The sequence below is a fragment of the Eleutherodactylus coqui genome, chromosome 10 (assembly GCF_035609145.1).
Source record: "Eleutherodactylus coqui strain aEleCoq1 chromosome 10, aEleCoq1.hap1, whole genome shotgun sequence".
Taxonomy (NCBI): Eukaryota; Metazoa; Chordata; class Amphibia; order Anura; family Eleutherodactylidae; genus Eleutherodactylus; species Eleutherodactylus coqui.
Genome location: NC_089846.1, coordinates 67,366,614 through 67,387,234, shown reverse-complemented (window position 1 = coordinate 67,387,234; position 20,621 = coordinate 67,366,614). Strand labels below are relative to the sequence as shown.

Sequence of the window (20,621 nt, the reverse complement as noted above, 5' to 3'; positions counted from 1 at the left end):
TATAGGAGCTTGTACTCCCCCCACGAAATGGTCAGCGCATCCGTTGCCGCTGCCTGTGGATCCCGCGCTCGGGACACAAATGGGCATAGCTTGTAATTTAGTCGGGACGCCATGAGGTCCACGTCTGGCGTGCCCCATTTCAGGCATATCGTCTGAAATACTTCTGGGTGCAGCCCCCATTCGCCGGGATCCACTGTTTCCCGGCTTAGGTAATCCGCCACCCAGTTTTCTATTCCGGGAATGTAGACTGCGGAAATCGAGCTCAGATGTTTCTCCGCCCACGTTAGTATGCCTGCCACTTCGCTCATTACCGACGCGCTCCGTGTTCCCCCTTGTCGGTTGACATAGGCCACCGCTGTGGTGTTGTCCGTCTGGACGCGTACATTTTTTTTCTTGAGATTGGGCCCGAAGTGTCGGAGAGTCAGGTAGATGGCCCGCAACTCTAGGATGTTTATATGTAGCCTTGTCTCTCTTTGAGACCACACTCCTTAAACAGACCGGTCCCCCAGTGTTCCGCCCCAACCTGAAAGGCTGGCGTCCGTCGTCACTACTGTCCAACGACTTGGGCCCAAAGGCCGTCCCGCCTGAAGCCTCCCAGGTTCCAGCCACCACTTCAGTGACCTTTGGACTTGAGGGGTTATCTGGATTCGCTGTTCCAGGGTCATCCGGGACCCATTCCAGCGTGACAATATCAAGTGTTGTAGTTTCCTCGACTGGAACTGGGTGAACGGAACCGCCTCGAATGCTGCCACCATCTGGCCCAGGATAGCCATGCAGTGTCTGAGGGTTAGCGGTTTCCCCTGTATTAGGGACCGGACCCCCTGCCGGAGCTTGTCTACCTTTGCTTGGGGTAGCAGGACCCGGTGCTGGCTGGTATCGAATATCATGCCCAAAAACTCCAAGTGTTGTGTCGGTATTAGGCATGATTTTTCACGGTTCACTATCCAGCCGAATTCTTCTAGAATCTTCATCGTGACGTGTAGGCTTTTGATGTTGCCGTCCCACGACGGTGCCTTTATTAGGATATCGTCCAGGTATGGAATGGCTGATATACCTTCCGCATGGAGTAGCGCCATCACTGCTGCTAGTACCTTCGTAAAGACCCTTGGAGAGGTAGACAGGCCGAATGGCAGCGCCGTAAACTGAAAATGCCTTCCCTGTGTTTCGAAACGAAGGAATTTCTGATGTGTTTCCCGAATCGGGATATGGAGATAAGCGTCCTTGATATCTATCGAGGCCAGAAATTCGCCCGGTTGCATGGAGGTTATCACGGACTTGATTGACTCCATCCGGAAATGTTTTGTTCTGATGAATTGGTTTAACCTCCTTAAATCCAGAACCGGCCTCACTCTGCCGTCCTTTTTGGGTACAAGAAAAAGATTCAAATAGAACCCTTGCCTTTCTTGTGCCCCCGGTACCGGTTTTACAACCCCCTGTGCTAGAAGGTTCTGCACCGCCTGCTGTAGGTTGGCTACTCCTTCCGGGGTGGTAGGCACTCTGGACCTGCAGAATGCATTCCGTGGGAGAGTCGTGAATTCGATTGCGTACCCGGATGTCACAATTTCCTGCACCCACTTGTCGCTCACGCGCCTCCCCCATGTCTCCCGAAATTGGGAGAGCCTGCCCCCCACCCTGATGACACTGGGTGGGGGCAGCATCTCATGCCGCGCTCTTTGATCCCGCCGTTTTAGATGTTCCGGGTCGGGATCGCCATGTTTGTCTTGTTTTGAAAGAGGGGCCCCTCTTTGCGTCCGTCGGGGTTCTTGTAGACTGGGACCACTGCCCTGACCCTGGACGGGATGAAAAACGCCGAAAGGATCTAAAAAACGGTTTCCTTTTTAGTGGAACCTTCTCCTTTCTTGCCGGCATTTGTGGTAACGACGTGCTCTTGCCGCCGGTGGCGTCCTTTATCATGTCATCCAGTTTAGGTCCAAACAGCCTGTTTCCTTCGAATGGCAACTTTGTTAGGGCCATCTTGGATGCTGTATCTGCTGACCAGCTTTTCAGCCAGAGAGTTCTCCTTGCCGCGACCGATGCAGCGGATGCCCGGGCAACGAACTTGGCTGCGTCTAGTTCTGCTGCGCATACAAACTTGTTTGCCTGTATGACGTTGTCTGTCAGTTCGAGCAACTCACTCGGTGGAGCGCCTGCTACAATGTCTCTCCGTAGCTGCTTGGCCCAGGCTGTGGACGCCTTGCTGACCCATGCGGCCGCAAAAATCGGCTGTAAGGCGGTGCCTGTGGCTTGAAACACGGTTTTTGCCAACGTATCCAGCTTCCTGTTTTGAGGATTAGCCAGCATTGCTACCTCGGCTGTTGGCAATGCTGTGCTTCTAGACAGTCGCGACACTGGCGGGTCAACTATCGGAGGTACCGCCCAACCCTTTTTCAGGCCCCTTGGGAATGGATATGTAATTTGCCAAGTCTTCCCGGGTTGCCTAAATTTTTTATCCGGGTTCTGCCATTCCTTGTTAAGGACCTCCGCAAAATCCGGATGGTCTGGGAAGACCTGTCGTGATCTCTTCTGCCGTCTAAATGACACCGCGGAAGGAGGCGTCTCCACTGGTTCCTCCATTACTTGGAGGGTTTCTCTTATGGATATTACCAGGCCGTCCATTAGGCTGGCTAGGCGCGACACCTGTTCCTCGTCTAGTTCCGAAACTGACTAGCCTGCAGAGTGGTCGTAGTCTTCAGACCCACTGCCCTCGCCTGCCGTTTGGGCCGTGTCCTGGGACGCCCATGAGCAAGACGCTCGAGGTGACTCATGGCGAGCCCGGGCTGGTCTCGCAGAATACCGGGACTGTGAAGAGTGCCTTGATCTATGGTAAGTATGCACGGACTCCCTGGACCCATGAGAGCCATGAGAGTCCCTGGATCGTCTGGACTTTGAGGGTCTAGACGACCTCCTGGTGTGGCGCGATCTATGGGGAGTGTCCTCGCTGCTACGGGACCTCCTTCTCTTGTGTGCCCTCCCTCGTGCATATTCCGAGGAGGACGCGTCTGAGCTGGGCTCTAACCGGCGTAAAATCGCCGCAGAGGATGTGGCCAAGCCAGAAACGGCAGCGGCCAGGGACCTCGCCCATTGGGGTTCGGGCCCTGGCTCCACAGGGGCGGCGGGGGGCACCGGGGTCCCTGGAGCTGCGCGCGCCACGGCACATCTAGCGCAGCGGGGGTCGACTTGACCACAAGCAAAGTTAACGCTGCAGGTAGTGCAAGCATAATGCTTCACCCTCCCCTTGGCCGGGCTGGAACCCTCTGATCTAGGGTCAGACATGGTAAAAGAAAACAACTTCCAGGTAGCGGGTAAGCTACATACCGTTACAGGAATGCCTGCAGGGGGGACGGGGAGGGCGATGGGAGAACACCGCGAAGTGCTGCCTTGGGCAGGGCTTACCCGGTCTAGCAGCTGTTTCCGCGGTTCCCCCGGTCCAGCTGGAGCCTCTGGTCCTGACGCTTGGATGCTGTCGGGAGTCGACGCGGGTCCACCACACGATCTCGCAGCGTTGGTGACCCGGCAGGTGCTGTGGCAGGGACTGCTGCGGTGTTGTTACAGCTGCTGGTGCCCGAGACAGGAGGTGCTGCTGCTGTCCGGGTGCTTTCTCCGTAGCAGAAAGGAATTGCAGGGCTGAATGGCTGGACGGATGTGCTGCTGTATGCTCAGAGAGCTGCGCAGTGCTGGGCTCCGAAGTGCAGACAGAACGAGGTGTCAGCTGCTGAGAGCGGCCAGTCCTCCATCTGGCTGGCCCTTTTAAACTTGCCGCGGTCGGATGGGGCGTGGCCTGCCCCGGAAGCGCGCCCGCGACCCGGAAGTGACGTTTCCGGCCGTGACGACGGCGCTCCGCCCCCCGAAGCGCCGCGCCCAGAAGTGGCCTGCCGGCCGGTGCCCCGGCGTCCTGCAACATGCCTCGCTTCTATCCCTGCTTGGGAGAGCTGCCGTTGCTGCTGCCGCTGCCGTCCTGAAGCTCCATAAGGTACCCTGCGTCCGCTGCCGCCGCCAGTATGGAGTCCCCAAACGGAATGTCCGCTGTCAGTGTGAAGTCCCAATGGGGCGTCTGTCCGGGAGCCACAGCCTGTCCGTGCGTCGACCGCTCCAGCAGTGCTGCCCCCTGCGCATCACCGTCAGACAGTGCGCTACTCCAGGGAGGGGGAGCCCTATGGCTGGCGGGTAACCGACTCAGATGCGCATTGCATGGTCGGGCCCCTTTTTCTTCTGTGGGTGAGACGCCGCAGTAGTGGTGGAGACACCCCCTGCCTGCGTCTCCCCCGGGAGGCCAGTAGAGCCAGGGAAAAGCCCCGACTCCCCGGATTCCCGTGAATAGCTCTTTCCACGTCTGCCTCCTAGCAGACACTAAGCTAAAGACTAATTAGCTGAGTGCCTGCAGGGGGGATATAGCCAGGTGGGGAGGAGCTAACACTTTTTTGCTTAGTGTCGCCTCCTAGGGCAGTGGCTATATCCCATGGTCTAGGCTGTGGCCCCCAATGATACGGACGAGAAATAAATAATATGATAACATTATTTTCTGTATCAGAAGGCAAAAATGGATATAAAAATGATAAGAAAAAAAACTTAGAATGTTCACTAAAAACTCACCAAAATGGATTCAATAGCCAAACTGATGAAAAACGTTATAGCCGAAAAGCGAACATACTAAACTGCTTCTGGACCTGCAAGCTTACAATACTCTGGACCTGAGCTGGTTATATTTATTGGTATTTCTTTTTTTTCCATTTCAGCATTCCAGCAGGATCACAACTGGCTTGTTTCGTTTTGTCAGTAGTCCATATCTTTTTCGCCACAGAGACTCACCTTGCAATGTCATAGACTAACAGCGCCCCCGCTGCTCCTCTGTAGTAACTGCGAGTAACTGACCTGAGACAAAAAAAAAAAAAAAGAATTATCCTCAAATACTCCAATCATAGAATGAGATCTATTCTCCCTTCTTAATCAGATTGGTACTTAAAGGGTAACTAAACATTTTAAAAACTTCTTATGTGTCACAGTGACATATCAGAAGTTTTGATCACTGGAGATCCAAGTGCTGAGACCCCCACCAATCGCCACAACGAACAGGCAGAAATACTCATCTAAGCGCTGCCCTTGTTTGATGGTTTTTGTTACTGCGAGTGGTGTATGGGCTTCATAGAAAATCTATGGAGTCCGCTCACCACTCCCGATGACAGCGAAACAGTCACAGGACTCAGATGATTGCTTCTGCTATATTATTTTAAGGATTGGTGGGTGTCGCAGCACCTAGACAGACCCCCGCTGATCACAATTTCTGAGTTGTCAATATGACAAGTCAGAAGTTGTTAAAAAGTTTACTTCTTTTATAAGAGAGTGTCTCTCAAAGACAACCCATCTTTGAAATGAAGGCAGTCTAACGATCAGTTGATCACCATGCATCCGACCTTCTAAAGTCCTGTTAATGCTGGGAAAAGTTGCAATCATCAATGTAATACACAAATGTCAAAAGCCATCATCAATGACATTCGTTTCTCCATTATTCAAGCTTTTGGTCATACTATCCATTAATCCCTTGAGTGGCGGGTTTCTTACCACCCTGTCAGACCCACCAGGGCAGGTTTTTTTAAATGGGCCAATCATTTAATTTCAACTAATTTTGCAGTCCCGTTCCAAGAGCCATAACTTTTTTATTTTTCCATTGACACAGTCATATGAGGGCTTGTTTTTTGCGGGACAAGTTGTACTTTTTGATGGCATCATTTTTGGGTATATATAATGTATTGAATAAGTTTTGTAAAAAAAAAATTGTAGGGAGAGTGGGGTAAAAAAAGAAATTCTGCCGTTTGTTTTTTGGATTTCATTTTTACGGCATTCAGGGTGCAGAATAAACAGTGTGATAACATTCTCTGAGTCAGCACGATTCCGGCGATACCAAGTTTATACAGTTTTTTTATGCTTTGCTATTTTTGTACATTTAAAACATTTTTTTTCTTAAAAGTTTACTTTTGTGTCGCCACATTCCAAGAGCCGTATCATTTTTTTTTTCATTGCCAGAGCTCTAGAAGGCCGTGTTTTTTGCAGGATCAACTCCAGTCTTCATTTATCTAATTTTTATGAACATGTAAAATTTTGATCGCTTTTTATTCCATTTTTCTAGGGGCAAGATTAACAAAATCTGTAATTCTGGCTTGTTTTTTATTTTTATTTTTCACTGCATTCTCTGAGCAGTATAAATAATGTATTAAAGTCATTCTACAGGCCAGTACGATTATGCCAATACCAAATTGTAATTGTTTTTTTTCTTTTTCACACACAAAAAAAAGTTTGTTTTTTTTTAATCGCTGCGTTGAAAGATTTGAAATTTTTTTTATCAGCGGAGCTGTGTAAGGATTTTTATTTTGTGGGATGAGTTGTACTTTTTATTAGTATCATTTGTTGATCCATGCAGCATTTTGATCACTTTCTATTCCATTTTTTGTACTAACTTCCTTCTCTGGGTCATTACGAATGCAGGGATACCACATGTGTAATTTTTTTTTAATTTTTACAAAGTAAAGGGAGAAAGCTAGGGTTTGTGATTTCTGTAGAATTTTTTTACTCTTTTTTTTTTTAATTTTTCTTTGTTTTAGGGGACTTGAATAATGCTTTTTTTTTCTTCAATTCTTCTAATACTCTGCTATGCTGAGGCATAGCAGGGTATTAGACAGGCTATGACGCTTAGACAGACTCTGAGCATCATAGCCTAATTTAGCTGGCAGACCCGGAGGCTATATTCAAGCCTTCGGGTGCCACAGAGACCAATGAAGACCTCCTGATCACATTCCGGGGGGTCTGATGGTGACAGACAGAGGGAGCCCCCTCCCTCTGTCAGCCCTTTACCTGTTGCGGTCACACAGACCGTGGCATGTAAAGGGTTAAACAGCGGAGATCGGAGGTTTTCTCCGCTCTCCGCTGTAAGAGCTGGTGCTTGGCTATCATCTGACAGCCGATCACCAGCTCTCCCTGCCACGGGGACCATCGGCCGGCTTTTGACAAGCCATTGGTCTCCGTGGCAACGTGTAAACAGTGCAGGAGTTCAAAAAAAGAAGCAGGAAGTTGCCGGCAGATTGGTTATATCTTCCCGTTTCTTTTTTTGAAGACCTGCACTGGTTCTCTGTGGGACTGTGCAGGCAGTGTGTGTGCAGAACAAAATGCCACAGCTTATGGCATTGTGTTCCGCACGGTCCCATAGTGAGACATAACCCGGAAATCTTCCGGGCTATATCACTATGGGCAGTGGAGCTAGTCCCAGAAAATTTTCAGAGGTGTGCCACTGAAGGGGTTAAAGTATTGCAAGATATGTGGGGATTCGACATCTTGGATTTCCAATGAGGAGCCCTAACCCCCAGTTGGAGAGTTAGTTGGCTTATTCAGCCCCTCTCGTTTGAAATCAATGTGAGGTTCATAAACATTGGAATGCTCACTTCGTAAAACTCGTACAGACCGCGAATACTAATTATTATGTCTTTGACCGACTTTAGTGTAATTTCAAAAACCACACTGTCCATACTGTACCTAAATCTCTCCTGTCCAGCCGTGTCCCAGATCTGCAACTTCACCGATTTACCTCCTACGTTCACAATCCTGGATCCGAACTCCACTCCGATCGTGTGATTAGAATCTTGCTTAACTAAAAAGCAAATAGGAATAATGAAGTCTTCATGTCATGCGTGCCTACAGTTTGAGTCATTTGCATTGCAATATACAAAACTGTGGCTTTCAGGGCATGCTGGGAGTTGTAGTTATACAGCATCTATAGCAGGGCTTCTCAAACTTTTCTATTCAGGTCTCACCAATCAATCCATGGTGATGCCAGGGGCTCATATCAAACATATACCACCATGCAGAGCCCACATTGTACCCAGGTGTGCCTACCAAAGACCAATGTGCGGTGCCAATATATGACCTATAGCAGTGCCAACCAAATGCCTACATGCCATGCACATAATACCCCTAGCAGTAAGTACCAAATACCAGAGTGGAGCACAAAATACCTTCCCAGCATTGCCAAATACACTCATTATCAAAAAAAAATTAACCAGCTAGAAGGAGTTGTCAGAATGGAACGAAACTTTCTCTGTGTGATTGTAACATGGATATAAGTGATCACAATATCAGAGCAGAAGGATAATCTATTGTAGAAAACCAACCCCTTGAAGGGAGGCTCTAGTACCCTGTTGTACAGCCTCTAGCTTGCATACAAGATGTGATACGGGGGTGGGGGGGTGGCATGGAGGCTCCAGTACCCTGTTGTAACGCCTCTAGCTTGGATACAAGATGTGATATGGGTGGGCAAGAAGGCTCTAGTACCCTGTTGTACCACCTCTTGCCTGCATACAAGATGTGATACGGGCGGGCATGGAGGCTCCAGTACCCTGTTGTAACGCCTCTAGCTTGGATACAAGATGTGATACAGGTGGCATGGAGGCTCTAGTACCCTGTTGTACCACCTCTAGCTTGCATAAAAGATGTGATACGGGCGGGCATGGAGGCTCTAGTACCCTGTTGTACTGCCTCTAGCCTGCATACAAGATGTGATATGGGTGGGCATGGAGGCTCTAGTACCCTGTTGTACTGCCTCTAGCTTGGATACAAGATGTGAAACAAGCGGCAATGGAGGCTCTAGTACCCTGTTGTTCCGCCTTTAGTTTGGATGTAAGACGTGATACAGGTGGACAAGGAGGCTCTAGTACCCTGTTGGGCCGCCTCTAGTTTGGATGCAAGATGTAATACGGGCGGGCATGGAGGCTCTAGTACCCTGTTGTACCACCTCTAGCCTGCATACAAGATTTGATACGGGCGGGCATGGAGGCTCTAGTACCCTGTTGTACCACCTCTAGCTTGGATGCAAGATGTGATATGGACATAGAGGCATACAGGTTGCATATGGTATCCTGCGGCATATCGGTCCACATTTGCTGTAACTGAGGCAGGCCACATAAGCGTTACAATGTTGTGGAGACATTCCTGTGACCCCCTTGTGTGTGGCCGAGTATTATCCTGCTGGAAAATGCCTTTTGGAAGCCGCCATGAGAGGAACACATGTGGCTGCAGGATGTCCAGAACATATTGCTGAGCTGTCATTGTCCTCCGTACTACTACTAGGGGGGACAGTTTGCGATGGCCCCCCCAGACCATCACACCAACAGTGGGGGCAGTGTGCTGCTCCGCAGCAGGCAGGATTGAGGCGCTCACCCCTAGGTCTCCAGACATGAACATGGCCGTCATCAGTGCCCAAACTAAACCTGGATTTGTCGCTGAAGACAACCCAGTACCACTCCGCAGCAGTTCAGTTTTGCAGTACACAACACCACTGTAAATGGAGGCGACGGTGTGTGTCAAAGACCGTACACGTAATGGGTGCTGTGAGACTAAGGCCTCATGTCCACTAAAAAAAAATACAATCCGCGCAGAATCTGCCGCGGATTTCCGCGGTGGATTCCGCGCGGATTTGCTTTAAAGGAGATGTCCCGCGCCGAAACGGGTTTTTTTTTTTTAAACCCCCCCCCCGTTCGGCGCGAGACAACCCCGATGCAGGGGTTAAAAAAACCACCCGCACAGCGCTTACCTGAATCCCGGCGGTCCGGTGACTTCAATACTTAGCGCTGAAGATGGCCGCCGGGATCCTCCGTCTTCGTGGACCGCAGCTCTTCTGTGCGGTCCACTGCCGATTCCAGCCTCCTGATTGGCTGGAATCGGCACGTGACGGGGCGGAGCTACACGGAGCCGCTCTCTGGCACGAGCGGCTCCATAGAAGACTGCTGAAGACCCGGACTGCGCAAGCGCGGCTAATTTGGCCATCGGAGGCCAAAAATTAGTCGGCTCCATGGGAACGAGGACGCTAGCAACGGAGCAGGTAAGTAAAAAACTTTTTATAACTTCTGTATGGCTCATAATTAATGCACAATGTACATTACAAAGTGCATTATTATGGCCATACAGAAGTGTATAGACCCACTTGCTGCCTCGGGACAACCCCTTTAAACTGTATTTTTTTTGCATGCTGATATCCGCACACATTGCTATCAATATGATAGCAATGTTGCCGATGCGCGCGGAATCTGCGGCAAAATGGTGCATGCCGCGTTTTTTCTCCCACGCTTGAAAAACGCAATTCTTTTAAAATGCCATCCGCGGGTGCAAAAATGAATTTAATGGACCGCAGATGGCCAATGATTCCCTATGGGCAAAATCAGCGGTGAATTTTGCTAAGGCCTCATGTCCACTAGCAAAATTGAATTCAGATTCCGCGGGTGAAATTTTGCCCATAGGAATATCATTGGCCATTTGCAGTCAATTAAATTGAATTTTGCACCCGCAAATGGCATTTTAATCGATTTGCGTTTTTCACGCGCAGAAAAAAAACGCAGCATGCTCCATTTTCTACCCATCCCATATACTCTAAAACAATAGACAAGACTTGAATAAAGGGGCACGTCTGGAGCTGGTAGTACAGGTGTGTGATATGAGTGGTCTGCAGAGGTCACCAGTGGTGGCCCTGCTTCTCTTCCAGGTTCTTGGCCATCTCTGACAGCGGAGCACCCGACCTGCTACTACTAGACTGCAGGGGTTTTAAACCCACACCGTATTTTTACTATTGGCCGGGATTAAAGCCCGTATATGGTGCTTGGTCCTAAACGGGTTCAGTCCACCCTTATACGCACATCTCTCCAAGGTAAGCTGTCCTGAACACATGGCGTGTTCTACACTAGGGGGCACCTCCTTTTGTTCTTTGCCTTTTTGCTACCTACTTCTACATCACCACCATCACTGCTGTCCATCACGTAAACCCTGTGTCACAAACAATGATTACTCACATTTGCTCTCAATGAACTGGTGGAGGAGGCAGGACTTCCCCGTCCCTGCGCTGCCGATGACCAGGAACTTGAAGAGAAAATCTGAAACAACAAATAAGAATCACTCGCTTAAGTAGCAATTCCCCTGCGTCAAGCACTTGATAGGTTCTCTCTGTTTAGTCTTAGCTTAGCTACATATTGTATACGCAGACTGCTAACAACAATGTGTATTCTGGTGCCTGTAGCGGTCCGACTCCTATAGAGGGTAAGGGCCCATTCACACCTGTGGCAGGGCTCTCCGTCTCTTTTCTGTTCTTACAGCAGAAATATGAAATTAAAACGCAATTAAACAATTCTGTCACACACACTGATTTTACTGTTTTTGTTTTTTTAAAGTAGAATGTTTAGTTTGCTCTTGTTCCGATGTGCCCTTTTTCCTCTGACGATACAAGTGCACACGACTACAGTGTTTAATTCGGTTTTAGTTCCTTTTTTTGCTACAAACACAGAACAGTGAGACGGAAAGCCCTAGAGCAGATGTGACCGGCCCTTCGGCTAGGCTCATGTTGCGTTTACTGAAGGTATATACAGAGAGTATTCCTCACCGTACATCTCTGACGTACGCCACGTATCACCGGACAGGGGAGTACGTCAGCCACAGCCCAAACTGCAAAATCCGACTACTGCGAGGAAAACGTGTTCTTATGGTGCCTCATTGTACAGGGAAGCACAGCAGGAGAAAACACAAGCAGCAAGTGGTGAACTGCTACAAGTACCTACCTCCTAAACACACGCCCACCCCCGCGCCCACCGCCTAGACACGCGCCCACCCCCTAGACATGCGGCCATTTTCCACTCCATCATCTGAATAGGGGCCTACAGCTACTTTCAGCGTATGTGCCAGGAATGTTCCGATGCGTATGCTGAACGTGTTCACCCCCACGTGTTGTGGATAGATCCGTGCGCCATATGTTACAGATTACTGCTGTAAGAGCTTATTCCCATAGGGGTATTTTCAGTTCATGGGCCATCCGTTCTTATAACTGACTCCACAAGGACCCCATAATCCCTCATAGGGAATGTATCAGCAGAAATTAACCCTATATATAAATCACATGTTTATGTTAAACATACTTTATGGCAAGTTTTTTTTTTAATTCTCAGTCACAATCTAGATTTTATAAAAATCCCTGAAATTTTTCCCAGCGACCAGGGAGCCTAATACTCATCTGTCACTTCTGATCTGCAGCCGTCATCTCACCAACATCACAGGCAGGATTACACAGAGACGTTACGGCCCTTTCACGCAGGACGATTATGGTACAGAATCGTTTGCGCTCCTGCGGTAGTTTGAACGATAATTGCCCCGTGTAAACGCATGCAGCGACTCAAGGAGAATTGTTCAGTCATTCAGTTTCTGCAAAAAATAGTGATCAGGTTCATTCAATGACACAAGCCTGTTTTTCCATTTTTGGTTTCTCCTCCCCACTTTCAAAAAGTCATAACTGTTTTTCCGTCACTGGAGCTGACTGAGGGGTTTTTGCAGTACGAGTTTTTCAGTGATTTTCAATAATATTTAATGTACTAAACAATAGAGATGAGCGAACGTACTCGTCCGAGCTTGATATTCGTGCGAATATTAGGGTGTTCGGGATGCTCGTTACTCGTAACGAGTACCACGCGGTGTTCTGGTTACTTTCAGTTTCCTCTCTGAGACGTTAGCGCGCTTTTCTGGCCAATTGAAAGACAGGGAAGGCATTACAACTTCCCCCTGTGACGTTCAAGCCCTATACCACCCCCCTGCAGTGAGTGGCTGGGGCGATCAGATGTCACCCGAGTATAAAAGTCGGCCCCTCCCGCGGCTCGCCTCAGATGCCTTGTGAGTTAGTGAGGGAAAGTGCTGTTCTATTGGAGTTGCTGTAGGGAGAGTGTTTGTAGTGAGTGTAGGCTTCAAGAACCCCAACGGTCCTTCTTAGGGCCACATCTACGTGTGTGCAGGCTGCTGTTAGCAGTGGAAAATTTTTTTTTTTCTTCTCACAATCGGCAGTGCAGAGCATTGCACCCGGTATTAGGGACAGAAGTGGTGCTTAGGCAGGGAGAGTGTTAGGAGTGAGTGTAGCCTTCAAGAACCTCAACGGTCCTTTCTAGGGCCAAATTTAACCGTGTGCAGTACTGTGCTGGCTGCTGTTAGCAGTGTTGCATATTTTTTTTTTTTTCAAAAAATCGTCTGTGCAGAGCATTGCACCCTCCATTGATACTACAGTGACAGAATTGTGTAGGCAGGGCCACAACACAGTTATTGTTCATTGAATATCCGCAGTGGGGCCCTCCCTTTGCAAATTTGCGAAAAAATTATATTTGGCCTGCCTGTGTCAGTCCTAAGGTCTCCGTGTACGTGTGTGCTGCGTGGAGAACGTACAAAAATCAAACGCAACCAGCTACGGTTTACTGCAGGCTTGCGCCATTGTCTTTCCTGACTGGCAAATACCTGCTCTGCCAGAGTTAATAACTCTGCTACACTAAAGTTGTGTGACACTTTTTCAGGGCCACACCACAGTTATTAAACGTATTGTTCATTGAATATCCGCAGTGGGGCCCTCCCTTTGCAAATTTGCGAAAAAATTATATTTGGCCTGCCTGTGTCAGTGCTAAGGTCTCCGTGTACGTGTGTGCTGCGTGGAGAACGTACAAAAATCAAATGCAACCAGCTACGGTTTACTGCAGGCTTGCGCCATTGTCTTTCCTGACTGGCAAATACCTGCTCTGCCAGAGTTAAAAACTCTGTTACACTAAAGTTGTGTGACACTTTTTCAGGGCCACACCACAGTTATTAAACGTATTGTTCATTGAATATCCGCAGTGGGGCCTTCCCTTTTCAAAAAAGCGAAAAAATTATATTTGGCCTGCAGGCTTGCGCCAATTTATTTCCTGCCTGGGAAATCAAATCACTGGTAATACAGCATGCTGAGGGGTAGGGGTAGGCCTAGAGGACGTGGACGCGGCCGAGGACGCGGAGGGCCAAGTGAGGGTGTGGGCACAGGCCGAGCTCCTGATCCAGGTGTGTCGCAGCCAACTGCTGCGCAATTAGGAGAGAGACACGTTTCTGGCGTCCCCACATTCATCGCCCAATTAATGGGTCCACGCGGGAGACCTTTATTAGAAAATGAGCAGTGTGAGCAGGTCCTGTCCTGGATGGCAGAAAGTGCTTCGAGCAAGCTATCATCCACCCAGAGTTCTGCGCCGTCCAGTGCTGCAAATCCGAATCCTCTGTCTGCTGCTCCTCCTTCCTCCCAGCCTCCTCACTCCACTACAATGACACATGCTCAGGAGCGGGAAGACTCCCAGGAACTGTTCTCGGGCCCCTGCTCAGATTGGGCAGCAGTGGTTCCTCTACCACCAGAGGAGTTTATCGACACTGATGCCCAACCATTGGAAAGTTCCCGGGGTCCGGGGGATGAGGCTGGGGACTTCCGGCAACTGTCTCAAGACCTTTCAGTGGGTGAGGAGGACGATGACGATGAGACACAGTTGTCTTGCAGTGAGGTAGTAGTAAGGGCAGCAAGTCCGAGGGAGCAGCGCACAGAGGATTCGGAGGAAGAGCAGCAGGACGATGAGGTGACTGACCCCACCTGGTGTGCAACGCCTACACAGGACGGGTCTTCAGAGGGGGAGGCACGGGCAGCAGCAGGGCAGGTTGCAAGAGGCAGTGCGGTGGCCAGGGGTAGAGGCAGGGCCAGACCGAATAATCCACCAAGTGTTTCCCAAAGCGCCCCCTCGCGCCATGCCACCCTGCAGAGGCCGAGGTGCTCTAAGGTCTGGCAGTTTTTCACAGAGACGCCTGACGACCGACGAACAGTGGTGTGCAACCTTAGTCGCGCCAAGATCAGCTGGGGAGCCACCACCAACAGCCTCACCAGCATGCGCAGACATATGATGGCCAAGCACCCCACAAGGTGGGACGAAGGCCGTTCACCGCCTCCGGTTTGCACCGCTGCCTCTCCCCCTGTGCCCCAACCTGCCACTGAGATACAACCCCCCTCTCAGGACACAGGCACGACCGTCTCATAGCCTGCACCCACACCCTCACCTCCGCTGTCCTCGGCCCAATCCAGCAATGTCTCGCACCGCACCGTCCAGCCGTCGCTAGCGCAACTGTTGGAGCGCAAGCGCAAGTACGCCGCCACGCACCCGCACACTCAATCGTTAACCGTCCACATAGCCAAATTTATCAGCCTTGAGATGCTGCCGTATAGGGTTGTGGAAACTGAGTCCTTCAAAGCTATGATGGCGGCGGCGGCCCCGCGCTACTCAGTTCCCAGTCGCCACTACTTTTCCCGATGTGCCGTCCCAGCCCTGCACGACCACGTCTCCCGCAACATTGTACGCGCCCTCACCAATGCGGTTAGTGGCAAGGTCCACTTAACTACGGACACGTGGACAAGCACAGGCGGGCAGGGCCACTACATCTCCCTGACGGCACATTGGGTGAATTTAGTGGAGGCTGGGACAGAGTCAGAGCCTGGGACCGCTCACGTCATACCCACCCCCAGAATTGCGGGCCCCAGCTCGGTGGTGGTATGTTCGGCGGTGTATGCTTCTTCCACTAAAGCACCCTCCTCCTCCTCAACCTCTGTCTCGCAATCTAGATGTGTCAGCAGCAGCAGGACGTCGCCAGCAGTCGGTGTCGCGCGGCGTGGCAGCACAGCGGTGGGCAAGCGTCAGCAGGCCGTGCTGAAACTACTCAGCTTAGGAGATAGGAGGCACACGGCCCACGAACTGCTGCAGGGTCTGACAGAGCAGACCGACCGTTGGCTTGCGCCGCTGAGCCTCCAACCGGGCATGGTAGTGTGTGACAACGGCCGTAACCTGGTGGCGGCTCTGCAGCTCGGCAGCCTCACGCACGTGCCATGCCTGGCACACGTCTTTAATTTGGTGGTTCAGCGCTTTCTGAAAAGCTACCCACGCTTGTCAGACCTGCTCGTAAAGGTGCGCCGGCTCTGCGCACATTTCCGCAAGTCCCACACGGACGCTGCCACCCTGCGCACCCTGCAACATCGCTTTAATCTGCCAGTGCACCGACTGCTGTGCGACGTGCCCACACGGTGGAACTCTACGCTCCACATGTTGGCTAGGCTCTATGAGCAGCGTAGAGCAATAGTGGAATACCAACTCCAACATGGGCGGCGCAGTGGGAGTCAGCCTCCTCAATTCTTTTCAGAAGAGTGGGCCTGGTTGGCAGACATCTGCCAGGTCCTTCGAAACTTTGAGCAGTCTACCCAGGTGGTGAGAGGCGATGCTGCAATCATTAGCGTCACCATTCCTCTGCTATGCATCTTGAGAACTTCCCTGCAAACCATAAAGGCAGCCGCTTTGCGCTCGGAAACCGAGCCGGGGGAAGACAGTATGTCGCTGGATAGTCAGAGCACCCTCCTGTCTATATCTCAGCGCGTTCAGGAGGAGGAGGAGGAGCATGAGGAGGATGAGGAGGAGGGGGAAGAGACAGCTTGGCCCACTGCTGACCGTACCCATGCTGCTTGCCTGACATCATTTCAGCGTGTATGGCCTGAGGAGGAGGAGGAGGATCCTGAAAGTGATCTTCCTAGTGCGGACAGCCATGTGTTGCGTACAGGTACCCTGGCACACATGGCTGACTTCATGTTAGGATGCCTTTCTCGTGACCCTCGCATTCAACGCATTCTGGCCACTATGGATTACTGGGTGTACACACTGCTCGACCCACGCTATAAGGAGAACCTTCCCACTCTCATTCCCGAAAAGGAAAGGGGTTCGAGAGTGTTGCTATACCACAGGACCCTGGCGGACAAGCTGATGGTAAAATTCCCATCCGACAGCGGTAGTGGCAGAAGGCGCAGTTCCGAGGGCCAGGTAGCAGGGGAGGTGCGGAGATCGAGCAGCATGTACAGCCCAGGCAGTGCAACAGTCTTTAAGGGCCTGGCCAGCTTTATGGCTCCCCAGCAAGACTGTGTCACCGCTCCCCAGTCAAGGCTGAGTCGGCGGGAGCACTGTAAAAGGATGGTGAGGGAGTACGTAGCCGGTCGCACGACCATCCTCGGTGACGCCTCTGCCCCCTACAACTACTGGGTGTCGAAGCTGGACACGTGGCCTGAACTAGCGCTGTATGCCCTGGAGGTGCTTGCTTGTCCTGCGGCTAGCGTCTTGTCGGAGAGGGTGTTTAGTGCGGCTGGGGGAATCATCACAGATAAGCGTACCCACCTGTCAACCGACAGTGCCGACAGGCTAACACTCATCAAGATGAACAAAGCCTGGATTTCCCCAGACTTCTCTTCTCCACCAGCGGACAGCAGCGATACGTAAGCAATACGTAGGCTGCACCCGCGGATGGAAGCTACGTTCTCTCTCACCATCCAAAACGGGGACATTTCTGCTTCATCAATCTGTGTCTAATATTCCTCCTCCTCCTCCTGCTCCTTCTCCTGAAACCTCACGTAATCACGCTGAACGGGCAATTTTTCTTAGGGCCACAAGGCTCACTCATATAATTTTTCTAAACAATTTTTATATGTTTCAATGCTCTTAAAAGCGTTGAAACTTTAACTTGAACCAATTTTTCGTTAAACTGGGCTGCCTCCAGGCCTAGTTACCACTTAAGCCACATTAACCAAAGCGATTAATGGGTTTCACCTGCCATCTTGGTTGGGCATGGCCAATTTTTACTGAGGTACATTAGTACTGTTGGTACACCAATTTTGGGGCCCTCACCTACAGTGTAATCATAGCAATTTGTATGTTCTTCGCCTGCACTCATGGTACAGAAGTGTGTGTGGGGTTGGCCTACACTTTAGCTACATAAATGTAACTTGGGCCTTGGCTATACTGCAGCTACTGAAATGGAACTAAGACTGCGCTCCCACTATACTGCTGCTTCAGAATTGTTACTGGGGCCTGTCTTGAGTGCTACTATTGCTGACATGGAACGAAGACTGCGCTCCCGCTATACTGCTGCTTCGGAATTGTTACTGGGGCCTGTCTTGAGTGCTACTATTGCTGACATTGAACGAAGACTGCGCTCCCGCTATAATGCTGCTAGTGATATGTTAGTGGGGCCTGTCCTAATGCTACGGCTGAAATGTTACGAATTATGGGCTCTGCCTATACCGCTGCTAATGGTATGTCTCTGGGGTGTGGAAACCGAGGCTTCCCAAAGACATGATGGCGTCGAGGCCATTTCCCACCAACGCGGTTACTGTTAAGGTGCATATAACCACGGACACGTGGAGAGTACACGTAGTGCCTCAAAAACATCCCCCTCCTCCTCCAACAGGGAAAACATTCTTGGCAAATGCCTTTGCATTGGTTCGTCTGGTGGCAGTCCAAGAATTTCACCTTTACCGACACTACAAGAGAGCCCCCCCACGGCCCACTTAATCCTGGCCACATTCCGAAAACCAACAAAATAAAACCGCGCTACTAGGTCCGCAGTCACCACCACATTACCACCAACGCGGTTACTGTTAAGGTACATATTACCAGTCTGACTGGGGCATGCAGACACCTTGACAGAATGAATAGTGTGTGGCACATAGGTTCCCCATTGCTATGCCCACGTGTGCAGCTCCTGATGGCGGTGGCACAGGATTGGATTTCTCATTGCTTCTGTACAGCATTGTGGGCTATCGCCCCGCCCCTTTTAAAGAGGGTCGCTGCCTAGCCGTGCCAACCCCTCTGCAGTGTGTGCCTGCGGTTCCTCCTCATGGCAGACGCACTTCTAAATAGACATGAGGGTGGTGTGGCATGAGGGCAGCTGAAGGCTGCGCAGGGACACTTTGGTGTGCGCTGTGGGGGGGAGGGGGGGGGCGGTTGGTCAGCATGTAACCCAGGAGAAGTGGCAGCGGAGTGTCATCCAGGCAGTGATTGTGCTTTGTTGTAGCTAGTGTGGTGCTTAGCAAAGGTATGCCATGCTAATGAGGGCTTTTCAGAAGTAAAAGTTTTTGGGAGGGGGGGGGCCCCACTCTTGCCGCTATTGTGGCTTAATAGTGGGACCTGTGAACTTGAGATGCAGCCCAACACGTAGCCCCTCGCCTGCCCTATCCGTTGCTGTGTCGTTCCCATCACTTTCTTGAATTGCCCAGATTTTCACACATGAAAACCTTAGCGAGCATCGGCGAAATACAAAAATGCTCGGGTCGCCCATTGACTTCAATGGGGTTCGTTATTCGAAACGAATCCTCGAGCATCGCGAAAAGTTCGTTCCGAGTAACGAGCACCCGAGCATTTTGGTGCTCGCTTATCTCTACTAAACAACTTTTAAAAATTTCTAAGTGGAGTGAAATAGAAAAAAAACGAGAGCGGGGGGGGGGGGCCTTGTTACCGCAAGACCGCCGTCACTTATTATTGCTGTACTATAACCCCTTCCTGCCCCTTGACGTAAGGGTATGTCATGGGAGCGGGGTACTTCCCTTACGTCATAGGGATAGCGCGAGATCATTGCAGATCTCACAATATCTCGCAGAGGGAGACGGCAGTCACTAGTAGCCGGTCTCCCGCTGCGACAGCGAAGGGCTTCCTCTGTGACTCCAGCCGGCTCTCGCGATAACATCGCGAGAGCCCGGCTGGTTACTATGGCAACAGGACACCAGATACCGGCGTCCTGTATTGCCATAGCCTGTGATTGCTATAGTAAGTGATAAGGCATGGCAGAAGAGAAGTCCTGCCATGCCTTATCGTAGCGATCTGCAGTCCTGCTGTGTAAGTCCCTCAGAGGGACAGAAATAGTGTAAAAATAAGAGCAAAATAAAGTACAAAAAATAAAAATGTAAAAAAAAGTTAAAAACCCTTTTTTTAATGCTTTTTCTCATATTCGCATAAAACAATGTAAAAAAATTAAAAATCCCACATATTTGGTATCGATGCGTACCATAAATTGAACATGCTTATTATCCTTCATGGCAAAAAGTGTTCTAAAAAAATACTAAAAAGCTGAGGCAAAATGCTCATTTTTAGCTTTTTTCCTTCCAAAAAATGCAATAAAAGTGATTTAAAAAACGTGTGTACCCCAAAATGGTACCAAAAAAACTACAGCTCGTCTTGCAAAAAATAAGCCCTCATGGAGCTCCGTCCATGGAAACATAAAAGAGTTATAGGACTTTGAGTTCAGTGAGTTAAGAAAAAAATAATAATTTCCAAAAAAAGGGTTTTTATTGTGGAAATGTAGAAAAACCTAAAAAAAATATAAGAATTTTGGTATCATAACCATACCGTCCCGCAAAAAAAAAATCTAGTGTGTCATTTATGCTGCATGATTAACGCTTAAAAAATAAATAAATAAATTCTATGGCAGAATTGATGCGTTTTCTCTCCCTGCAATCATAAAAAAAATATATTAAAAGTTTTACAATATAGGCTATGTACCCAAAAATGATATCAAGAAAAACTACAGTTCGCCATGCAAAAAACAAGCCCTTATAAATGGCCGCGTCGACGGAAAAATAAAAAAGTTATGGCTTTTGAAAAATGGAGATAAAAAAAATACCAAAAATCGTTTGGTCCTCAACGCCAAAATAGGCCATGTCATTAAGGGGTTAAAAAAAAATATATCTTTATAAAAACAAATAATTTTGTGTGGCGGACTGACTGACGTCACTTTTCTATGTTTCCATCAATGGCGCTGGGTGAGGGCTCAGTTTTCGCGGGATGATCTGTGGTTTCTATTGGTATCCATAGGACTCTTTGATTGCTTTTTATTACCTTTTTTCTGGGAGACGGGGCGACAAAAAGAAGCACAATTCTGGTGTTGCAGATTTTTTGTTTTGGGCGACGTTCACAGTATGGGTTAAAGACTGC

General features: G+C 49.8%; 1 protein-coding gene across 1 annotated transcript in view; it reads right to left on the bottom strand.

Moving 5' to 3' along the window:
• RAB4B (RAB4B, member RAS oncogene family) overlaps nucleotides 1-20,621 on the bottom strand; it is a 42,732-nt gene that overhangs the window by 19,056 nt on the left and 3,055 nt on the right. Inside the window, exons 2-4 of the mRNA XM_066581231.1 lie at nucleotides 10,821-10,901; nucleotides 7,519-7,633; nucleotides 4,807-4,869 (exon numbers count right to left, since the gene is read on the bottom strand). Of these exons, the coding sequence (XP_066437328.1) occupies nucleotides 4,807-4,869; nucleotides 7,519-7,633; nucleotides 10,821-10,901 (259 nt within the window). The remainder of the gene's footprint in view (nucleotides 1-4,806; nucleotides 4,870-7,518; nucleotides 7,634-10,820; nucleotides 10,902-20,621) is intronic.